Genomic DNA, 17,426 nt, shown 5'->3' with positions numbered 1-17,426 from the left:
ATTCATTGGTACATAGCTTGTGTCCGATACTATGACATTAACAATGGATGTTATCTTAACGAGAGATGTTGCTTTCGACAACTTGCTTCCTACAACTGGCTATGTAAACTACATGGAAACAAAACAATGCGATAGCATAATACAGTGTGCTGCAGTGTGCGTGTTTTGTGCAGGATTGTTGTACAACCAGAACACAGGAACATGTCATCTTCTAAAAGCGCGTCTCTATGAAGCTTCCTTTGACAGGAATCGTACAGATATCGGATTGGGCCTTTTCATTCATAATAATGGTATGTATTTAGAAAAAATGCAATACTTGGATTTTTTTTTTTTTTGTTTTTTTTTTTAAACTGCAATAATATCACCAACCATTTACAAAACTATACCAAAAAAATACATACATGTGCATTTTTGTGCTTGATTTACATGTGCAAATTTTATAAAGAAAATTAAAATTTAAACATTTTTTCAATACATTTACAGTGTGCGAATTGGGATGGCATCTCTACAATGACCACTGTTATATATACATTGAGATGAATGCCACATGGGTGCAGGGCAAGGTAGTAATTTTTATATGCAATTAAAATACAGACTTAAAAACACTAACATTCTGTATTTTAAAAAAAAAACCGATTTGTTTGACATAAAAACAATTCTTTCGTACAATTTATATATAAAATCTGAATTAGACAAAGATTCTTTATAATACTCATCTGCTTGAAGATTAAGTGTTCGTTTCGTTTTAATGTGTGCGATTTTGTAAATGATTTTGTAGCATCTTTGAAATGCTATTGAAGCGTAGTTATGTGATTTTGTTTTTCTTTAATTGAATCGACAATCGTTTTCTGTCACACAAACCAATGTGACATAAGTTGTGCAATACAACACAAGTTTTTTAACAAGTTCAATGTGGTTAAATTGTTTCGTTTAAAGAAATTGCAGCTTCAAATTAAAAGGGTTCATATTTTCAATTCTCATAGGATCACTGTGACAGTGTCGGGGCTTATCTAAGTAGAATAGAAAGTAAAGAGGAGAGCGACTGGGTGTCAAACACACTGTTACCGACAATGGACCAAGGTAAGCGATGACACTGTTACCGACAATGGATCAAGGTAAGCGATGACACTGTTACCGACAATGGACCAAGGTAAGCGATGACACTGTTACCGACAATGGACCAAGGTAAGCGATGACACTCTTACCGACAATGAACAAAGGTAAGCGATGACACTGTTACCTACAATGAACCAAGGTAAGCGATGACACTGTTACCGACAATGGACCAAGGTAAGCGATGACACTGTTACCGACAATGGACCAAGGTAAGCGATGACATTGTTACCGACAATCGATCAAGGTAAGCGTTGACAGTTACCGACAATGCACCAAGGTAAGCAATAACCCTCCTCGTCTCAGAATTTTTCATATCCTCTTAAACCCAAGGTTGATAATTGAGGAATATATTTCACGAGCAATCAAGATTAAGATTGTCTGCGGATGATACACCAGAGGCATTTGATGACTGTTTCGTGGCGGTAATAATTAATCACGACAACCCCCGCTTGCGATTTATCGCACGCAAATAGAATATGTTTTACAGTAACCCTAACGTTACATGTAATTGTCAACGGATTACTTCAAAATTGAAATAGTTGCTCTACGTATATTACTGTTTGATTGTTTTATTTGACATTAATCAATATGGCCAATAACACTGTATTTGATAATTGTTTGGTTCCGGTTATACTTAAACATAAAATATTGAGTTAATAAACTTAATTTCGATATTTAAAAAGTGATTGTTCTCATTTGATAACTTTTAGACATATGTGACACCGACTTTTGGCGCTGCTGCAAGACATGGATTGGTGCCAATGACCAAGATATAGAGGGCGAGTTCCAATGGACGAACAAAGAAAATGTGACGTACGTAAATTGGCCGTCTGGAGAACCCAGCAGCCAGACCAGTGTCGAGGACTGTGTCAGAATATGTGACAGAGGTGTGTGGAATGATGTTGATTGTAATCTAATTAGCAACATTATTTGTGAAAAAGATCTTTAAATTTTCAAAGCAAGCAACAAAAAAGGCATGATTTGGTTTCAATTGTTACATGTATTTTTTAAGTCGCATATAGCGATAACGTTAGTGTATATTATAGATGTAATACATATATTTATATTTCCAAAAATGTTTTCTTATATAAACCTCTAGAGAAGCAAAAAAAAAAAACACGTTTTAATATGTGTAAAACGTTTAATGAGGTCAAACTAATTATCACTTGGCATAACGTTTCAAGGTTGCTCTACTGAAAATAAACAATAAATAAGCAATGTTAAAAGTTGACCGGGCTTTGAACTTGGTTTGTCTAGAATTAAGTCTTGTGAAACTTTTCAGAGAATAAGATCACGCGACAAACCAAGATCATTTCCCGAAGACCGTTTTAATTTGCTGTTAATTTTTTAAATGAACAGTAGTGTAGTATATTTTTAGTATCAAACTTCACAGAGAAATTAAATATCATCTTGAAAACATGTGATGTATTCATACACCTTTTTACCCTACAAATTTTAAAATGGTATTACATTTTTTATTGTTATATTTATTTTCTTTCGATTTTTCTCAATATTTTTTCTCATTTTTTTTCTCCAAAATTGATTTAACAGCAAAAGGCTTATTCATTTATAAAGCAACCCGTTTATTACCAGTCTTTTAGTTGTCTACATGAGAAAATCCATGTAATCTAAACACGGAAGTTAATTAAGACCCTTTATATTCCTACCCGAGTTATCCTATCCACGCTATCTGCTTAATGTTATCTCGTTCAACCACACGTTCGGTTCTGTTTCGGTTGGATTGTAATATCTACTTAACTAAAACAAATGTAAATGGTGCTAAAGAAATCATTTTCATTTATAACCTCAATAGTGATTGCTATGGAAATTTAATATGAGTTACAGTTACTAAAAATAAATAAAAATCAATAATAAAAATTACACGAAAATCGAAATAGATTTTAGTAGGAACCATTACAGAAACAGTGTGTATAACTTTTCTCCTCAATTGAACATAATGGGTAAAGGCCTTCTTGTAAGAGAAACAAATAATTTTATTTATTAAATTGAAATATGATATTTATATACTGATTTTGAATTAATATTAATTTAAAAATGTCCATGCCATCAAACTTGTTTTAACCGGGGCGAAATGACAAAGTGCAATGTGACGTTATTGTTCATGAATAATTACTGCGCAGACTGCAAGAAAAAGGCTTTGTAAATCATTTGAAGTTGATTTCATGAAAGCAAAGAACTTTGAGAGTTTGTCATACATTTTTATATATATTTGATAAATTGTTGTTTACACACATCAAACCAATAAATTGTTAGACTGCTTTCTCTTCTTTGATAATACAAGCATAAACTGTCCTTGCAAATATTTATTTGTTTTGAAATCGTTAGCTAAATCTTATTGTTGTGTATTGACTGTATATGTGCATGTCCATTAAAGAAATTTGATTTGAAGATCTCGTATGTTTATATGTTTAAGAAACTAGAACTTCGAATTGTGACAACAGATGTATAATACAAACAGTCAATAAAATTACCACATGCTTTACAATATCGCAAATAAAAGTTGCCTAATTTCTAAGCAACACATAAGCATAAAACGTCTTTGATCTTTTACGGACGAAGATCAAAATTTAACGAGGTTATCGTCAGACTTAAACAGTTAAACTCGTTTTTTTCGCTATGTTGCCAGTGCCGGAAATGAAACTCGGATGAGATTTTCTCCTTCGATTGTCAAAAATACCAGCGTCACTGCATGTTATTTAATAAGAGAAACACCACTCATGCCTGGGTGTAAAGATACCATGACTCTATCAGAATTGAAGCGAATATCAGCCTCAGTTTAAAAAAACCCGTCAAATATCATTTAAAAAATTATTATTAAATTCTAGACCTTTTGCTTATTAAAGATAACCGTTGACACTTATTTGACCCATTTTATCATTTCTTTTCCACACTTTATTAATAACGATAAGTATATTAAGTGCTTAATTTTTTAGGATAAGGAAGTGACAGCACATTTGCATCATTCTTGTTGATTTATCATTTCCTTTAACGGATGTTTCTTAGAGTCACGTTTATGTATAACGTAGCGTTTTTTGTTTTGTTTTGTTTTGTTTTTTTTCGGGGGGGGGGGGGGTAACATGTTTTGCTGTTTTTTGTGATCGGCTTCGGCCGATCACTGTTGTGTCCATATCAGGCATCCGGCAAATGCTTCCACGTGCGCACACATTCCGCTTGCATAAGTAGTTCTTATAAAAACTTGAAGTTTGGTTAAGTATTTATATAACATTTTACTCAGTTTTATTTCAATTCCTTTACCTTAAGATATGCAAACATACATAAATACAGTTCGACCTGTCAATTCAAGAATGCACATTTTGTCTCACGCGTAAGCCTTTCGATCGAAAGATTCATTCAGTAATGCAGTTGACCTCGACGAACTGACCTCAATCATAAGAAGATGCTCCATGAACTGACCTCGATCTATTGATGTTGCATAATAGTAGCTAGGAAGACGGCTTGATTTATAAACAAGGTAACGTTATGATGCGACCTCAATAGCAAGTTATGATGGCATTCAATGTTTGTATACGTGTTAATGCTCTGTGAAGAGCCCTACTTAGTATTCTGAAGAAGAAGAAGAAGAAGAAGAAGAAGAAGAAGAAGAAGAAGAAGAAGAAGATACATTACCATTTGATAATTACGTTAAAAATATAAAATTAGACAAGGAGTTTACGTACGGCTTTCCCCGAATTTATTTCAAAATTAAATTTGTTGACGGTTTATAATGATGAAATTATGGTGCAGTACAGATTCAAAATATTCTATATTTTGTAAAAATACAGTACTTTTTAATTATTTTACATCAAACTGATCATTGCTTTTAGCTATCAATATATGATTATTGCCGATCATTCCTTTAAAAGGAATACTTCTTTTAAATTGATATTGAACTTGAATTTCGCAAAACCTTTCCGTATGAACACAATGATTAATGCAAAAAGAAAAAGACTGTGCGTCTATAAATCGGCATGCATGGTGCTAAACGATTCGGGTATACACAAAACTTGAAAGGAAAATATACAAAGGAGTACATGTACCAAGATGGAAATAAATTATTTTGAGCTATTAAAAAAGCCTCTATATAAAGCAAGCACTTTTATAAAATAAAAAAAAGTGATCTTTCAGATCATTACTAGGCTTATTTACATTATGGTCCTGAAAACATATTTACAGTCGGCAATTATAAACAGAAACAACACAATTCATAATACATGTTTGAAAATTAAATGTACAATGCATGTATCTTAATATGTGACTATACACGATTACCATCTATTATAATAAACCAACATTAAAAAACACAAAATTGGGATTTACAATAATATTTAATATTATCTTTGGAAAGCATATGCATGTATATTAATTTTTTTCATTTTCGACCACTTTTAAAAGTATTAATTGCACTAGTTTATAGCCTAATTGCGGTCATAAAATGGTACAAAATCCACTTCAATGTAATTAACAATCAATAAATAGGCTATTCGCAAAAGATGAAAACCCTCAAATAAAAACATATTTTTAAAAATCCGAACACTAAGCATTTTCTGTTGTGCAGCAAAAAAGAAACTCCTAATATCCGTGTATATTCACACTCTGATCAAAATCAATAATTATTACACATGCAAATCTTTTCATTGAAATTGATTGTTGGTTTTCATGATATAAATTAGTTTGCTTTAATTTTATAACAAACATACTCATTATTTCTCTGATTACAAATGAATATCAATTAACTAGGTTTTATCAATTCAAGTTGATCGTAGTGAGACGACCCACTGAGTTGACCCAAATCTTCGTATTTTGTGTTGTCCCCCACTGTATCATACATATTTTGGGGTGAGATGGTATCCTGAAGAGGAAAAGTTTTATTCATCGCCTTTGGTTTTACGTCTTGCCCTTTGCATTGGTCACGTCTTAAATTCCTGCAACAATCAATTCAAATATATTTACTATGATATAAAAGGTATATGTCCAATATATATCTTATTACGTTTGTTGTTATGCATCATGTCTCAAGTGTATTTGTATCGATTTTTGTTTTTAAAAAAATATGTTTGATTCATTTAATTCATGAATGCAGGAAAATTAAAGTATATTTTCAGGACGTACGGACAGATTGATTAATGATCATTTTTATCTTAAGATTGGTTTTTAGTGAATGAAGAGTTGGTTGTATAGTGTACAAGGTAAAGACACCACATATAGGAGTAGGTGTGTACCATTACCAAAAACATTTTGATTTCAACACAAATCTCGCCCATGGCACTCCCAAAACTATTCATAAATATCAACATCCAATCCTGTTCCTCTGAATATTTGCCAAATTATTTCAACTGCTAGTATTGTATTCGATAGGTTTTGTATTTAAAAAAAAATCATATCAGCAGTATTTCTATTAAAACTATTTATGTTCAATCACGGGTAATATTCAATATATTCAATGTATTGAAATTCAAATAAATCATTTGAACGAAAATATATATTGAAATTGTATAGGGAATGTGATTAACATTTGGTTTGGTTAACATACCATTTTATCATGAAGCCGTTGGCAATGAGACTAACACAAAGAGCTGCAATCGTCCCATACAAAATTAACATGGTTTCAAAATTCGATTCCTTCAATTTCTTATCTGTAAAGACAGGACAAAATACATGTAGCACTTTTACATGTTTCAAGTTAATCAAATACATTATTATTACGGATTTATTCAACGAACACTAGTATTATATTTAATAAAGAAAACACAATTATCCTTGAGACCCTTCCTCCTCATCCACACCATGGGCGTAATCTTGATTCGTGTATGCATAAACATGGTATGGTTTGCAGGAAACGATGATACGCCATATCTAAAAGCATTTTACTCTGTACAACTAAGTTTGACACGTTGTTTCCTGCATTATTTATAGAAAAAAGACCCATTCTTTGAAAAATATGGGGTAATTAAATACGGACGGGGGTGATCAATTCCTATGAAGCCCGAAGTGCTTAATAATAGATTTGATTACGCCTGACCATAATTGTTCATCTGATATTATTCAAATAATAAATGAATTATTATTACTTGTATTTATATTATTTTCAGAGGTTGTACGATTTAATATAAGATATACATATATATATATTTTAAAAAAAACCATCAGATTCAAGAAAAATGTTTTTTTTTTCTTTTATTTAAACGATTTTATGCATACATTTCTCGGTATCCTGGTAACAACAAGAGACAGAATGTTCATCACAAGTTTCGTTACAGAAATCTCCAAATTTTTCAAACACGCAGCCATCTTTACAAGAACCAGTCCCATCATTGCAGGTATGGTTTAAACAATTTATATTGCATTCCATAGAGCAGGCAGGTCCGTAATGTGTCGCGTCGCAAACTGTTGAACAAATTTAAGAACACAAAGATCTTATTTATTAACAACATAAACAACTAGTATATATCATCTGTTATCTCTTACATGTTTCTCAAAAGTGTATTTTTATGGTGAGATGTGTAGAAGAGTTTATGCCAGTTATGTCTATCGTTTATTGGTAGAATGTGATTTTACAGATCATAAAATCAAAATACATAGATTGTTCTCACAATTGATTGTTAATCATGGACGCCTGCATGCACGATGCCGAAGGGTAATCATTTTTTTGTAGTTGAAATTGTACTTTAAATGATGTTTCCTCTTCTTGATTTTCGGAGGAAATTTTTTGCTTGTGTGATATCACTTTCAGTGGGTCAAACTAAATATTAATGATCTTTTTAAAAAAAATAATGATGTTTTAGATAGTGTTCATATACAGTAGTCTGCTGTGATAAAACTTTCCTGAGGCAGTGACAACTTTTAATTAGTGACCTAGGTAATTCACAACTCAACTGATCAAATAAATTTAAAACGCTTCTGATCTTCAGTGTCTGAAATTACTTTCAGCAATCAATTACAAATTACCATGTAGCACCACACAGAATTATTAATGAAAATATCATTTTTCTATTTAAATATGAATAAAACTTATCAAATATTTTACAAATTTTACATTTTGTTAATATGATATAAATATTTTGGAAACATAGCCATACTGCTTTTAACCAATATAATGTGCTAGGACTTAAAAAAAATCATTTTAGAGTGATGTTATAGCTTACTTGCATTTTGATAAAACATTTAAAAAATTCTTTAAGACTTTCCTGTTTTTTAGTGTTTTTATCTATCCTCCACAAAATAACAGTTTCAAAAACATATGAATATTACAAAATGAATATGTGTCATACGTAGATAAGTACATTCTATTTCCAAAGTTTGCTTTAATATAACGTGTAATAACAGAGTTTTAAAGAATTTAATTTCAGGATGTGATACTGTTAAATTATAAATGAATTTTTCATCAGGTACTTACCATCACATAGACGCCCTGTCCAGTTTTGTTTACAACCAGCACTGCAGGTTCCTTTCTGTTGGTCACAAGTTCCTCCTGCACACCCATGACTACATGTTTCATCACACGTGCCCCCATACTGTCCCGGCGTGCATCCCTTTATACATATCCCATTGGTTTTCCCACATCCTCAAATTGATACAATAATGCAAGCATAATGTACATATTTTATTGACATATATTGGGAAATTTTATTCAACGCTACTTTTCGACGCCAAAAATTGCCACATTCAGAGTTATCGCATAGTTAAGGTCTTCCGTTGGAAACAAAAGACCTTATTGTTTTTGCTTTGTTTTTTTTCCTCTATTATTATTATTCTTTTTTTTTTTCTCCCACGTTTTCTCAAAAACGCTTCAGCCGATTTTGATAAAACTTTCAGATCTTGTTTATGACAAAATTTGTAAGACAACTACGTGGGATTTTTTTGGTCATCACTTCCGGTCCCGAGATATTAGAGATTTTATGTTTTTACTTGTTCACAAGTTTTCTCCAAAAGTATTTAAGATAGAACTTGAAAATTTTCAGGGATGGTAGAAAGTGTCCAGCTGCAATGTACTATGCATATCTGAACGTCCGCAGTCACTTCCGGTCGTCACCGGAAGGAAACAAAAAACGTCATTTTTTAACTTTTTTCTTTTTAATTTTTTTTATGTTACTATTCGATAGAGACCCATAAATAACTTCAGAATATGAAATCCGTTTTAAAATCGATCCACGCATTCTCGAGATTTCAGGCTTCAAAGTCTTGAAGCGAGAGTCCGCGTAGCTCAATCGCTAAAGTGGTGGACTTGTGCCCAGGCGACCCGGGTTCAGTTCCCGAGTGTCGAACGTTTTTTCTTTCTTAATTGAGGTTTGTTTAACGATTTTATCTTTAAAATGATGGATTTTAATGTTGTCCGTTTTATATTTATTGTAAAAAAGAATAATAGCAGCTTTTTTTTCATTACAAATAGATAGCTTGTTTCTGTCAGCAGTTCGCTAAATTCAAACGGTCGTCGCATTGCAGGCATCAAAGACGTGCCGCCGAAGTACCCCTGCAGTACGCTGGGTTGCTTTGTCGGCATCAAAGAAATGCCGCCATCTCAATGACACACACAATATTTAGCAATGCACCCACGTTTAAGTAAGTATTTTACATGACCTTAAAAGGAGGACTAATTAGTATTTATTCACATATATAGATACACGCTTGCATGTATATAATGTGTTTATTGACATTTGCTGATATACTCATTCCCTAAACACTAAAAAAAACTATAAAATCTCTCTCTCTCTCTCTCTCTCTCTCTATCTCTCTCTCTCCGAAGTTTATACACGTAACTATACAAACAAACGGGTGACTGCGACAAGGTTTGAAAACTGACCACCCGTTTATGAGTGTTTGATCCTAAGAATAAACAAATGTAAAAAAAATCAATAGTTACATCTTTCAAACAACGCTTATACAATGTTCCAACATATGTATACTATTTAGAAATTGTGTAATATGTGATATTTAGAATTTATTATTCTACGTTTCAAATAGAAGTCACCGACCGACCCAATTCATAAAATCATTTAGTTTTTCTGGCTCAATTTTCCTTGATCTTTGATCTTGGGCCTTTGATTTCAACTAAGTACCATTCTAGATTACTGTACTAATTACATGTACCAGACCAATTCGTTCATTACTAACAGAGTTATGAAGATTTTGGCATTTGAGTTTTAATTGTCGTGTTTGATATGTACTGTAAAAAAAATTCTAACTCCCAAGCCCTTCATTCAATCCTAATGAAAATTCGTGAAAATGAACCTCGGACCCCATTCTTATTGTCTGTCAAATATGCAGCGGATTGAACAATTAAGACGAAATTCCTGAGATCAAACGGCGTTTATTGCCTATACGTGGAAATTAAATTTACACAGTACACGCACCGACCCCCTCCCCCCCCCCCCCTCCTTCCTATTCACAAAATGATTTAGTTTTTCTGGCCTGATTTTACTGGATCTTTCATCTTGAACCCTTATTTTCAACCTAGTTCAATTCTATTTTATTTTACTAATGACCAGACCTATTCGTTCATTTTTATGAGAGTTATGAATTTTTGGGCATTTGAGTTTCGATTGGCGTGCTTGACATGTACTGTAGAAAACAATTCTAACTCCCGAGCGCCTTATTCAATCCTAATGACATTTTGTGTAAATGTACCTCGGACCCCATTGTTATTGTCTGCCAAATAGGGACTTAAAATGTACACAGTACAAGGGATGTAAGCAGCCGCGTAATATTTCTGTTGCATGTATATTTCTTGTTTTCTGTTTACTCTGTATCTACGATAGCGTGTGAACTACTTATGAATGTTAGAACTGTGGAAATTACTGTCATCAAATTTTTACCGAATAAATTTACATGTTACTGATTTCGTTATTTCTACATTTATAAAGATTTTATCAATCCTGCTGAAATAGAACAGTCAATCATAAAAGTAAACGACACGAAAACAAAATTCTCAACACTGAAATACATGGGTAAAATGCATCAGTCATTGTTTTAGGACTTCCCCTAATTGTTGTTAACCGAATCCGATATCCACACCTCAAAATTCTTCTTTCGATTTATTTATGACGAAAATCAAGCTCGGGTCTTTTCACTCCCCTCCAGACACAAACACGCATCAATATTTCAAATGACATCGCACTGTTACCAAACCTAAATAGTCAGACATCTTACACGTTGTTTTTTATCTTATACTAAAACTCAGCTCTTCTCCCGGGCGGAAACGCCCCAAATTCAAAGACAAATTCGGGAATTATTTCGCGTTAGCCATGTTTTGGGACACCTGCAAAGGCTGTGTGTTATAATCTCGCCGGAGCCAAGATTTGTTCTTTCTCTCTATTTCTTTCTCTCCTTTTTATTTAATTTTCTAACTAAGATATTCAATATAAAAGGGTTGTTGGACTGTAGTACAAGTTGAAAAACACTCTTCAATTAAGATTTAAACAAAAACAGTCTTTTATTATTAGGGTCTTCCGTCTTCAGCGGAAGATCCTTCTATTCTTATTGTTATTAGGGTCTTCCGTTTAGAAAGGAAGACCCTCCTTTTTTTTCTTCGGTTTCTTTTTATTACAGGTCATTAGACCTGTTATTAGGTCAAAAGACCTCTTATTTAATATGAAAAAAAATTGAGCTGGTCCTTCAAATTAGGGATCCAAGGGGGTGTATAATCCTTCATCCATTGCTCTTTCAGATCACATCTGCATTTCCTGATATGTTTTGTTGAAGGTAAAAGGCAAGGTCATTTCCTCTTCTAAAAATCGGACGGAAGACCTCCTCGTTGCTTGCAACGAGATCGTGTCTAGTTAACATTATGTTTGCAAGTTGCATGACACCCTTACATATATTTTTTTTTCAAGCACACTGTGTGTTGTAAACGTACTATATTTGGGTGTGTATTCTGTTAAGTCTGTTTGGCGGAATGCGGCTTCCGCTAAATCAAGTGCATCGCCAAATGCAATGCATACATGTATAAGAATAGTCACAGAGGAATACGCTGATTCAAATCCACACTAACTTGTTCAAATACTAGTTTCCGCCACATTTTATACACGTCAAATATAATATGTTTACAGTATGTTAATTAGTTCAATGATATTAACTGTTACCTTATTTAACGATACTTTCCAGTGAAAACAAAACATTCTGAGAGTGTTGCAAAATATAAATGTCCCCTACCGGCACCCTCCAATTTTTGATGTTAAATAGGTGTGGTGTAAATTCAGTTAAATATATTTATTAAAGGATATCTCCAATGAGCAATGAAAATCCATTTGTTAAAACTATTTTCTTCTCCAACTTTGGGTCAAATCAAGTAAATAGATGCAACGACATGGTACTTATAAGAAGATATATATACGATTTAAAAAAAAGGAATGATGCAGCAGGATTTGCACGAAAAAGTCCTGTCTTCTCTTCTCGCATCGTAATTTATTGAAATGCAAATTGTTAAGAAGAGTTACATTTAAAAATCTACTACATAAATACACGTACATATTCATGTTTATTCAAAAGAAAAAAAAAATATTCATGAATATTTGTAGGGCTTCGTTAAAAAGCAGGACAAAATATGAAATCAATTAACAAAACAATAACCAAAAAAAAAAGTATGGAAAACGACGTTTGAGCACAAATGCTGAAAAAAAAACTGCAATAAAAACTATATTCCCCCGATCGTAACAGCAGAGGGCTAATAAGCTAGTATTTAAGTACTTATTGTAATTTGCATGGTAGAAGGGATGTGCCCGTATTATTTTAGACTTCGAGTCAAAGTTACATACCATAACTTGCATGCTATCAATTACACACTGATATACAAACAGGAAAACGCATATTTATGATTACGTACAGATAATTATGTAAATATATATTGTTGAAATATCAAAATGTAAACCAAGAGGTTTTTTTAGTTCTCACTTGGACAAAATAAAGCTAGAATGCTGCTATATATTTTCACTAAAATATGGTATGCTATAAACATTATGAAGTGATAAGGTTGTATTATGTTTATGACTAAACACATTTGCAATCTGCATCAAAATAACAATTTTTTTTTCTTCTAACAAACGTAGTTGTCTTCCGTTAAAATTTATTTTATCGTCCAAATGATTGCACCTTGAATATCACTTAGAAGTCTATAGGCATCGCATATACTATTAAGTATTGTGAAGTGAAATCCATACCAATCTCCTGACGAATATATGCATAAACTTCCCCTCTTCTTAAAACATGAAACAAAATTAATCATTTATTGCAGATATTTTGACAAAATAAAAATTAAAATGAAGGGAATATAACTTTTTAAAAAAGTTTCAGGTAAAAATTGCAGTTTTTTTTTTAAATATTTTGTCAGTCATGTTACTGTAGTTCATTCCCTTTAGCTCTTATATAGCAATACAAATTTAAGTAATTTAAAATGATTCAATAAATCCTCATCTTACATTAAATGCGTTAAACAGAGAAGTGATGAAAGATCGATATCCACGCACTTCGAACAGATTTGCAAGAGTCGATCAAAATATTGTGAAATATAATATAGAATTATATTAAACTTCAATAACCCAATGTGATGGCCACAGTTTTTATTACTATTACCTTTTAATACTTATGAACATTTTGAATTTGAACTATTATTTATAACACTCTGATCTGATAATTTTCATGATGACTTTCGTAGCATATTGAAAAATAATGACAGCGATACTATATATTTGAACTCAGCAAAAATGGTACAGTGTAATATATTCATTCATATTACAAGTGGTCGTTATTAGTTCCTTAAATTTTGACTTGAATTTTAACTTTACCGTATACTTTTATTTCACATATTTCAAGGATTGCTCCGTGTTCATCAATGTAATCATCTTCAGGTGCGTCATACGTGGTCTCCACAATGACGTATCTAGCTGTCTGTTTACAAGGTATGTCTATTATGTTTGGGGGTAAGTCTGGGGCAGTGGTGTTATCGGTGTAACAACGGGTTCTTTGTGACGTCGTTGTCTCTATAGCTGACTTGTTTGATGCATCTAGATAGAATTGCCTGAACCGATACTGCTTCCAAGACGATGATTCATCGCCTATTCAAAAGAAATGAAGACCACTTGAGTGATACAACTAAAATCAATATATTTATTAGCCGTAATAAGGCAACCCCCCCCCCCCATTGTAGCTGTTTAGTAAAATGTTTTTGTTTTTGTTATATATACGAAGAAACCTGATTCCCATTCACGATATATTTGGTACTGTTCAATAGCATGGCAAATCGATATGCTTTGGTGAAATATGTCATGAAGACAATAGATAAATGAAAAAATTGTTTTAAATAAAATAAGAAAACACCTTATGTAAAATAAGTTAATTTCATAAGCTTTTTATGTAAAACTACACGTATACGTAGCGTGACTGTTTATATTTTGCCTAATAGATTCATATATTGAACTTACCCACATTTTGTCTACAAATAAGATCCTTAAATAGGCAAACACTAACAACTGCAAGCACGTGGTTTTAAAACTACTTTAAAACCAACATTACAACACAATAGTGCTTTTTTAAAAATGTTAATGTGTATGTTTAAAATCATGCTATACGTACCTTCTCTTCTATAATGAATTATAACATTGTTTATCATAAAAGGTTGTCCAAAGTCCACCTGCAGCCATGCCTTTGTGTGATTATGCGCAGTATGAGAACAATGGAGTTCATCAGTCTGAACATCGCCATCGTTAGCAATTGATGCTGTCTGTGCATTGTAGGTCGAACTTTGGGTGAGTACTGTTGTGGGTCTTCTACTGAGATTTTCTTGTTTAAAAATACCATGTAGGATATGAATCATATCAAACAATATAATATTATAATAATATCAACAATATTGTTTCAAATTCATTTTTTTCCAGTTCTTATGAACAATGTACTATTACTCCTTCTATTGCTATCATTTCCCAGGAACATACTTATTTACTTATAATAACATCGCAACAATACTCTTTTTGTAGTATTCCAAAGCCTCAATTCAGCAGTGCGCAATGCAATCACAATTTTATGGAGTTTTATATGAACTAGAAAATTCGCACAAATTCATTGATTCAAATCCAATCATTGTATATCGTTAATAAGCTATCGTATTAATCACCGAATCAAAGCTCCATCTTCCGGCATGGTATAAAATTATTGCAATGTAAATCTTTTTTTTTTGGCATAATATATATTGTTCATATCCTTAGCACGTATGTACAAACATGCGCGGATCCAGAAAATTTTACAAGTAGGTCCGTCGGTTATTTGAGTTTGCCGGGAGGGGGGGGGGGGGGGTCCTAGGCATATCTTTGGTAATTTTATTCTGTAATGTAAAGAAATTTTAATTTTACAGGGGGGGGGGGGGGGGCTATCTATTTAGATCCGCGCATGACAAAGGATATTATATACTTTTTAATGTAAACAATCCATGGACAATATTACTATTATCATTAAAAATAGACATTATATAAGTAATTGCGTGTTTCAATAGTATCTTAACATGAAGGTTCTTCTAAAATTAAACAAGCGTTTGATAATATCAAAGCTTACTAATTTTCACAGTAAAGCTAGACAAGTCTACAGGAGGATACAAACCCTAGATAAACTGAGTCAAAGGAAAGTAAAATGTACATTTAAAACAAAAGTAAAGCAAATATTTATTAAACATATGATAACAGTATTAAAAATATCACTTTACCATAGCAGGATCCATAACCGTGGAAAGAAACAAATAAAGTCCAGGGTAAAGCAATCATTCTCAAATCAATCATTCTTGGAGGCGATTTTTCATGACCACTTCCATGTTAACGATTAATGTGATGATTTTTTTTTCTGATCATTGTTAAAAGATGTCGCAATTGAATAATTTTAAAAATATGACATAAGAATATAAATATACAAACATCTATTTTCCGGTTTAAAATAAAAAAAAATCCCAGTGTCTATTACATAATTATATACAATTAGTGAAAGTTCTACGGAAACGAATACCGTGAAGTATTAAAATTATGTAGAGATATATACATAACTTTGGAGCATGCATTTACTGGTACAAGTATGATTGTCATTTCTATTACATGTATATTAAATTGTCTCAAAGAACTGCTCTATGTGAAACTGACACTGCTTTAAATGAAATAAACAGCCATGGATACAGTCGGGCAAGTGTAGTTAAGTTCATTGCATTCTTGTATGGACTGGAAAGTTAGTAATGAGTAGACTCCACCTTCATCAAATTAGACTTTGTCACTTATTACCTAAAGTACAAGCTGTTGATCAAATAGTCTCTTCAATTTTCCAGGAACCATATGACCATCATGCGTAGTTCTAGCCTGTACCTTACGCATTGAATATTTTGGATATCGTTGGTCCTATAACACGCCTGGTCGTACAGACAAATAACACTGATTTCTTCTTATTTTTTTTTTGTTTATTTATATTTGCCAGATGACGTTCACTTCTGCTCATACACCGTGTGTGTTTTTACAATGTCTGAAAGTGTCTGAAAATCATAAATGTAACAATACATTCAAAAGCGTAATATCAGCAATTAACCGCCACATTCATGGTATTTGACGACAATTTGATATTGTGTGTGACAGGGAGTTTAGAGAAAGCAAGAGAATCTGAAGAAAGAACTACAAGATGGCCTTTCATCACCAACCTAATATAAGGAAACCATTTCTAAACAGGACCTAGCATGTTTTCTGAGAATCAATACTGTCCCTATCAATTAAGGGTTCAGTGTACGATTTTGCTTCCTTCATAAACCGCTTTAAAGTGAGAAATCTCAGTCTGCGCACGGAGGCCCGTTATCTTAATTCGAAATTCAATTCGTTTATGAATACCCAATACTATGTGGTTAATGTAATTGTATTGCATGCAAGTCTTTGAATTTGTTTGAAGGTAGATCTCAGCTTGAAGTGAACGCTAGTTTAATAAAAAGTGACTGAATACTTGTGTTAAACTATTGGTTGTCTTTATTTTATTACTCTATTTAACGTTGCCTCTGTATGCACTTTGACATTATCATCTGAGATAAGCCAAATAATGTGTATATCAAGAGCATGTAGGTGTAATATTTGTTAACACAGAATCTTATAAATTCTTCTCTAAATAAATAAGCTGATATTCTTTGTATTTTCCATTAGAAAGTGAACTTGCTAATTTGTTTGTTACCAATGCACGTTACAAACTGACAATTTTGTACTCTTTCGCGAAATCAAAACTGATATTTGTTTGACCACAATGAGTTCTGGCAATTTTTTTCTTGGGGGGGGGGGGGGGGGCAATTACATGTATATAGT

General features: G+C 32.5%; 2 protein-coding genes and 1 long non-coding RNA gene across 3 annotated transcripts; 1 reads left to right on the top strand and 2 right to left on the bottom strand.

Moving 5' to 3' along the window:
- Positions 1-536: 536 nt before the first annotated feature.
- On the top strand, positions 537-2,448 carry LOC105330408 (low affinity immunoglobulin epsilon Fc receptor). The gene is made up of 4 exons (XM_066085887.1): positions 537-563; positions 984-1,080; positions 1,827-2,003; positions 2,399-2,448. Exons 1-4 carry the CDS (start codon positions 537-539, stop codon positions 2,446-2,448), a joined length of 351 nt encoding a protein of 116 aa, XP_065941959.1.
- Positions 2,449-4,204: 1,756 nt separating this feature from the next.
- Positions 4,205-8,695, bottom strand: LOC136269991 (uncharacterized). Its single transcript, XM_066066107.1, has 4 exons — positions 8,531-8,695; positions 7,336-7,521; positions 6,668-6,770; positions 4,205-6,059 (listed from the first exon to the last, which is right to left on the bottom strand). Exons 2-4 carry the CDS (start codon positions 7,484-7,486, stop codon positions 5,867-5,869), a joined length of 447 nt encoding a protein of 148 aa, XP_065922179.1. The 5' UTR covers positions 7,487-7,521; positions 8,531-8,695; the 3' UTR covers positions 4,205-5,866.
- A 2,885-nt stretch (positions 8,696-11,580) lies between these two features.
- LOC136269997 (uncharacterized) lies at positions 11,581-15,955 on the bottom strand. The gene is made up of 3 exons (XR_010707631.1): positions 15,818-15,955; positions 14,698-14,904; positions 11,581-14,180 (listed from the first exon to the last, which is right to left on the bottom strand). It is a non-coding gene; the product is annotated as an uncharacterized lncRNA (long non-coding RNA).
- Between the last annotated feature and the right edge of the window lie 1,471 nt (positions 15,956-17,426).

This window comes from Magallana gigas, chromosome 1 (genome assembly GCF_963853765.1).
Source record: "Magallana gigas chromosome 1, xbMagGiga1.1, whole genome shotgun sequence".
Classification (NCBI taxonomy): domain Eukaryota; kingdom Metazoa; phylum Mollusca; class Bivalvia; order Ostreida; family Ostreidae; genus Magallana; species Magallana gigas.
Note: the sequence above shows the minus strand (reverse complement) of the source record. Positions and strands in the feature narration are given on the sequence as shown.

Excerpts from the sequence above, each read along its gene's own strand:
- LOC136269991 (XM_066066107.1), bottom strand. The coding sequence starts at position 7,486 with ATGGAATGCAATATAAATTGTTTAAACCATACCTGCAATGATGGGACT. Across the intron at positions 6,771-7,335 it reads TTACCAGGATACCGAGAAAT|ATAAGAAATTGAAGGAATCG; the intron begins GTATGCATAAAA and ends CTGTCTTTACAG. Across the intron at positions 6,060-6,667 it reads AACGGCTTCATGATAAAATG|GAATTTAAGACGTGACCAAT; the intron begins GTATGTTAACCA and ends TGATTGTTGCAG.
- LOC105330408 (XM_066085887.1), top strand. The coding sequence starts at position 537 with ATGAATGCCACATGGGTGCAGGGCAAG. Across the intron at positions 1,081-1,826 it reads GTTACCGACAATGGACCAAG|ACATATGTGACACCGACTTT; the intron begins GTAAGCGATGAC and ends GATAACTTTTAG. Across the intron at positions 2,004-2,398 it reads TGTCAGAATATGTGACAGAG|AGAATAAGATCACGCGACAA; the intron begins GTGTGTGGAATG and ends GAAACTTTTCAG.